General features: G+C 51.6%; 1 protein-coding gene across 1 annotated transcript; it reads left to right on the plus strand.

The window, feature by feature from the left end:
- Window positions 1-3,422: 3,422 nt before the first annotated feature.
- Window positions 3,423-4,367, plus strand: LOC128899722 (olfactory receptor 14A16-like). Its single transcript, XM_054179404.1, has one exon. The coding sequence runs from the start codon at window positions 3,435-3,437 to the stop codon at window positions 4,365-4,367; it is 933 nt and encodes a 310-aa protein (XP_054035379.1). The 5' UTR covers window positions 3,423-3,434.
- Window positions 4,368-6,670: the final 2,303 nt, after the last annotated feature.

Consider the following 6,670-nt stretch of genomic DNA (forward strand, 5'->3'; position numbering starts at 1 on the left):
CTTTCCTAAGGAGTCCTTGCATTAACTCATAAGGGTCTCTTTCTGAGGAGCTCTCCTGGTTCCCCATGTTCCCCACGGCTCACCTCTCAGCCAGCAGGAGGGATGGCTCTGGCCGGCCAGCTTGTCCTGCTTCCTTTCAGCAGCTCACTCAAAGTTCCAAGGGAACACGCGGCAGGACACAGCGTTTCATCGCCCCTGTCACATCGGGGGTCACTGTTTGCCACCATTAAGAGACAGGGCTCAGCCTGATGCAGGCCAGGTGTCCACTTTATTATGCAAAATCCTTCTTTATAAAAGCTAACACAACACAGAAGCAGTTTACAACTGAAACCAGGGACTCTGTTATATCAATCTGCTATATGTGAAGCCTTACACTCTCAGGTCATAATAACCATTTGTAATCAGACATCTGCGCTCCTCCAACTACACTGCTGCACTGTGTTCCCATGGTTCACAAGCCATCAAGGCTAACACTGTCTCCTCTTATCAGTCCAGCAGTGCTTGTAGAACTGCTCTCCAAGATTTAACCCTTCAGAGTAATCCTGGTGTGGCAGTGCCCTGTTCATTCTCATATCTGCAAAGGGCCCTACAGAGGATAATGAGCCCTGGGCAAAAAGAAGGAATTGTTGATAAAGCAGGTGGCCAGGGCAGCTTTAACCTTGAACTAAGCAGAGCTCTGCCCTTGAATCAGGAGTGTAAACAACTCCAGGAAGGAAGACCTGTGAATAACAAAGGAAGAAACAGAGAGGATTCCCCAGGCTACCAAAAGGGGGAGAGAGGTGCCTGGACACCAAGCCTAAGCCAATCACTTAAGTACAAAGGGCACAGGGGCACAGGGACACAGAAAGAAAAATATATCAGCCATGATGTGTATGAATCAAGTGGCCTCTGCTGCTGGCTGGTGCTTGAGCACATCTTGGTGTCATCCTTTTTCCTGGCTGCCAACACTGCACAGCCCTAGCTGTTGAGTTTTCCCAGTTCTCTGAGTCACTTCTTCCTGTTTGTTTGGAGAACCTTGAGCTTTCCCTTCCATCAGCTAGCCAGGAGAAGTTCTCCTCACCTTTCACTGCCTGTTTTGGAATATCTTGATTTTGTCACAAAACATTGGTTTCGTCACCAGCTGTGTTCAGACTTATCCCAAACCTTCAAAAAGTACAACTTGGAAAGTTCAGAGTGGAGATGCGGCCAAAGAAATGTCCCTCAAAGGGCAGAGCTGCTATGCATGAGGCCATCCAGAGGTGTCAGGAAATGGCAGGGAGAGCTGAGACAGCTCAGGGAAGGGATGGAAATGACAGGGGGAGAGCTGGGTGGGGAAGCAAGATTGGTGTCAGCAGCCTGAAGGGAAAGAGCTGCAGGCATGGGACAGTGTAGGAGAGGCTACAGTAGAGATGGCCAAGGGCTCTGGCAAGGCTGAGAGGCCCAACAGTACCAAGGTCTTTATCCCCTTGGCTCTGGCAGTTGCCTCTGCCACCAAGGCCTGTGAGGAGAAACTTTGCTTTGAGGATTTGAGGTTCTTCTATTGCAAGGGCAGTGGTCAGGGCTTGGCCTTTCTGCTTCCTAGACCAAAGGCAAGTTTTTCTGCCCTGTACTTTGCCTTTGTCTCCCTGCAATCCTGGCCTCTAACAAGCTGCTCTAAGGAGTCCCTGGGGAGCCTTTGTCAGTAACAAGCCTCAGTGAGGCCAATCAGTGCTTCAAGGTACTTTGGAGTTTTCTTCTGACTTGGACTTCTTGAGAGGCTTCTTCAGTCTCCTCACAGTACTTGAGGATGATGTAATCAGCACCAAATACTCCACTGGGCTCATTAAAATAATGCCAAGCTACAACTTATCCTCTAATTCCAGCCAAGCTTTCTGCAGCTAATTGGAGAGGATTTTATTGTACAAAGCATCTGATAAAATTAATTTTAAAGGCTACATTTCATTACTTTTCAGCAAATCATATTAAAATCTGACAAAGTTATATCATGAGGTGCTCCTGCTGCCATCTGCTCAATACAAGATGGAGAAATGCTGCTAGGACAATCTTCTTTTCAGTCTCTGGAGTTGGTTTTGTCCTTGATTATTCTTCTGGAGGCCACAAAGAGTCACAGAATTGCCTCCACTTCTCCTTGCTCACCCTCACTGCCTACTGCCCCCAGCAGAGCTCTGAGCCACAGGTGAGGGACTGCATCTGCCTTGCCAGGGGCTGGGGGTCAGGGCTTGGCCCTTTGGATCAATGAAACCCCTCCAGGTTTACTCAGCAGCAAAGCCACCTTGAGCTGATTGTCCTGACCTGGCAGCACTGCCTCAGTTCTCTGCTCTCACCAGACCCTGAGGACACTTTCCCTGTAGTGTCCCCCAGTGGAACCTATTAACACTACAAGAAACTTCAGAGTTTGACTCTAACTTTGACTTCTGCAGAGGTTTCATCAGCTTCCTCTCACTCCCTGAGGTTTACCTGGCACCAAAGCCACCAGAGGGCTCCTTTAAATGCCCTGGGCTGATCATCTGCTGCTGAGCTAGGCCAGGCTTCTGGGCTGCATGGAGCTCTGGCCAGGGGCAGCTCCTCTGCACAGCACAGCAGGGCTGAGGGCACTGCCAGGGCATCTCAGGGAGATGAGGAAAGCAGAAAGAGCTTCAAGGTGGCCAGGACTGGGAGGATGCTGAGAGCTCACTGGAGGAGAAGTCACTGCAGTTGCTGACAGGGTGAGTCTCAGGTGCTCTTGAGCCTTTCCTGTCAGGGACAGCTCCAGGCAGGAGAGAGATGGGCTGGGGATGAGGGGAAGCTGCCAAGAAGCACTGGGGGAGGCTGTGTTCAGGCTGCTCTCTCAGTGCTTCCCTGCAGATGTCTCTGGGTGCTGTCTGCTGGGCAATGACTCTTTAGAACATCTCATCCCCAGGATCCCTGACTGCTCTGCCCATCCTGCTGGGTTTGGAACTGCCCCCAGGAAGGCCCAGATCTGCCATAGGGTTCTGGGCAGTGCTGAGCCTTTCCTTGGGGGTCAGCACTCTGCTCCCAGAGTCCTTTGATTCTCTTCAGGAGAGGCTGTGTCCTGCTCTGTCTCTCACAGCTGCACCTCAGGGCTGGGACAGAGAAGAGTTCACAGAATTGTCCTTTGAAGCAGTGCTGCCCTGCTCTCCTCAGAGCACAGAGAGCTGGGAGGGTTCTAAAGGCTAATTTGGGCATAACATCTGCAAGGCAGCACAGGGGAAAGTGCAGGGCAGAGGGAACAGCCTGATGGGCACAGTAGCTCCACTGTAGCAGAGCCCAGATGAGTCCTTGGCAGCACATGGCCTGAGCTCCTGCTCCTCCCAGCAGCCTCAGGCAGAACAAAGCAGACAGCAAATCCATTTCAGCTGGGGGATTGCTGTGACCCCCTGCAGTGCTTCTTCTCAGAGGAGTCTATCATCAAGTTTTGGTTTCTTTTCTTTCTTAGACATTCCCAGAGGCAGCAGATGGCCAACAGCAGCTCCATCACCCACTTCCTCCTCCTGCCATTCTCAGGCACAAGGCAGCTGCAGCTCCTGCACTTCTGGCTCTTCCTGGCCATCTACCTGGCTGCCCTGCTGGGCAATGGCCTCATCATCACCACCATAGCCTGGGACCACCACCTCCACACCCCCATGTACTTCTTCCTCCTCAACCTTGCCCTCACTGACCTGGGTGTCATCTCCACCACTATGCCCAAATCCATGCACAATTCCCAGAGGGTCACCAGGGACATCTCCTTCACAGGATGTGTTCTCCAGCTCTTCTTTTTCATCTTCCTAATTTCAGCAGAGTATTTTCTCCTCACCACCATGTCCTACGATCGCTATGTTGCCATCTGCAGACCCCTGCACTATGAGACCCTCCTGGGCAGCAGAGTTTGTCTCCACCTGGCAGCAGCTGCCTGGGGCTGTGGCTTTCTCTATGCTCTGCTGCACACAGCCAATACATTTTCCCTGCCCCTCTGCCAGGGCAATGCTGTGGACCAGTTCTTCTGTGAAATACCCCAGATCCTTAAGCTCTCCTGCTCCACATACTACCTCAGGGAGCTTTGGCTTATTGTGGCCAGTGCCTGTTTAGTCTTTGGCTGCTTTGTGTTGATTGTGGGGTCCTATGTGCAGATCTTCAGGGCAGTGCTGAGGATCCCCTCTCAGCAGGGACGCCACAAAGCCTTTGCCACCTGCCTCCCTCACCTGGCTGTGGTCTCCCTGTTTGTCAGCACTTTAATCCTTGCCCATCTGAAGCCCTCTTCTATCTCATCCCAATCCCTGGATTTGGTGCTTGCAGTTGTGTACTCAGTGGTGCCTCCAGCAGTGAACCCTCTCATCTACAGCCTGAGGAACCAGGAGCTCAAGGATGCCCTGAGGAAAATGACCACCGGATTCTTTCAGAAGCAATAAACTCTTTGTCTTCTCCTGCAGAGCAGTTCTGATGTCACTCACAGTCTGGTTTCTCTCTTTTTGGCTGCTGCTGCTGCTGTTACCATTGTGAGAATGTTGTTTCCCCACCAGAGTATTTCTTCAGACCACTTCTGATTCAGTGCTGTTCTGTCTGCTGTGACCCAGAGACTGCAGACAGGAGCAGCTGTGCTCCCTGGGTGTGCAGCATGCAAGGAAAACTTCTTCCCATCTAGAAGTTCATAACAGAGACAGAGGAGTCTTGTAAAACTTTATTTGAATAAAGGGAGAGCCCACAGGACAATTCCCTGTGGGGTCTCTCTCATTGCTGAAGGCACAGCTCCCCTTTCATCCTACATTTCTGGGTGCAAATTTCCCTCTCCCTTTCCCCACTGGCTCAGGTACTCAGGATTTAGTCTTTCCTGAACCCCCTGCTCCATGTCCCCCTTCACATGAACCCTCCCTGCTTCATACATCCTATGCTCATTTAAATTATGTTCTGATCTTCTCTGGGTGGAGAAGTTAATATTCAGTAGTCTGTTAAGCCTGTGCTCTGGCCTTAAAGTTCAGCAGTTCAGGCTGTGTTCAGTGTCTGCTCTCTTCGGACAGATCCCTACTGATTTACAGCAAGGTTCAAGGGAAAGGACTTAGCAGAGGCCCCTTTGTGATTTGCATACACATAGAGAAGGTGAACTGTCTGGGTCCTCCCTTTCTCTTCCAACTCCCTCTTAGCCAATTCTTCTTCTGTAAAGACACTACCTCCTAATCTCATCAATCCCTCCCCTCCTTGCTGTAATAGTTGTCTTCACAAAATTCATTCCCCATTAACTTAATCCTTTCCTCTTGGCTCATTTCTGATGTTGGTCTTATTTGCAGATCCATCATACTGCTCTTTTTTGTAGCCTTTTCTGGCTCACTTGATCTGGCTACAACCTGCACCTGCCTGACTGCAGGATGGATAAGCCATACAAACCAGGGTATCAGACATGGTAGAAAGATTAGAGCTGCTGTTGCACAAAGAGAGAAGAATGACACTCGTTTGACCCATGGCCCACCAGGCAACCAAGACAATGTGTCCCATTCCAGTCCTTGCTGGGTTTGGACTGGTCCATGAGCTGTTTTCCTGCTGTTGGTGGCTATATTTCTTGCTTCCTCCCCATTGTCCTCAACCTTTAGGCACCTATCAGATGTATTAAACTTTCCACATCCACCTCCTTCCTCAGCTAACAGACAGTCTGGAGAGGCCATTTTGGTGCATTGCCTCTCACACCTGAGTTTGGTGTTAGGCTAATAGTACCAGGCCCAAGGCAGCCTCATTGCTGTTGAGTTCCACCACAGCCTGTAATCACTTGGGTAGCTGGAGAGAGCCAGCTCTTGCCTGAGTCTCTTTTTCTCCAGACTCAACAAATGCAGCTGCCTCAGCTGCTCCTCACCAAACATCTTCTGTAGCCCCATCACCACCTTTGTTCTCCAGCACCTCAGTGTCTCTCTTACACTGCAGCTCCCACAACTGAAGCCAGTAGTCGAGGTACAGCCCCACCAGTGCCCAGCACAGGGCTCAAGCACTTCCCTGCTCCTGCTGCCTACACCAGCCCTCAGTCAAGCCAGGATGCTGGGGGACTTCTTGCTCACCTGGGTACACATTGGCTCCTGTTCAGCTGCTGTCAACAAGCACCCCCAGAACATTATCTGCTCAGCAGTTTCCAGCCACTCTGCCCCAAGCCTGCAGCATTCAGGGGAGTGTTAGTCCCCTAACCCTGGGCTCCTGGAGAGACTGACAGCATCCTTAGGTCTGACCAAAGGCAGCAGGGTTGCTGCTGAGTTAGTGGAAAGCTTCTCAGCAGCCCCACACATGCAGAAATGCTGCAGGGCTGTTGGTGAGCTCATGAAATGGCCAACACAAGTCCCAGCACTGCTAGAATGCAGCTGGGCCACTGGAGGACCAATGGAAATACCACAGGAAGCCTTGGGCCTGCTGGAAGGAAGCAGATCCACAGGCAGCTGCCATGGACCCACTGGATGGCAGCAGGGCCACTGCTGGGCTACTGGAAAGCCTGTGGCAACCCTTCTGGGAGGCAGCAGGGGCAGTGCTGGGCTGGTGCAGAGCCCAAGGGCATCCCCAGGCTTTCTGGAATGGAGCAGGCTCAGGTGTGGGGACATGGAAAGGTCACTGGATGCCTTCCAGCAGGCCCAGGGCTTCTCTCAGCTATTGCACAGCCCAGCAGTGGCCCTGCTGCCTGCCAGCATGGCTGGCATTTGCTTGGGCTTTCCACTAGCCCATAAGTGGCCCTGAGAACTTCCAGCTG

The sequence above is a fragment of the Dryobates pubescens genome, unplaced genomic scaffold (genome assembly GCF_014839835.1).
Source record: "Dryobates pubescens isolate bDryPub1 unplaced genomic scaffold, bDryPub1.pri scaffold_34A_arrow_ctg1, whole genome shotgun sequence".
NCBI classification, from domain to species: Eukaryota; Metazoa; Chordata; class Aves; order Piciformes; family Picidae; genus Dryobates; species Dryobates pubescens.

Coding starts and splice junctions, on each gene's coding strand:
- LOC128899722 (XM_054179404.1), top strand. CDS start 3,435: ATGGCCAACAGCAGCTCCATCACCCACTTCCTCCTCCTGCCATTCTCA.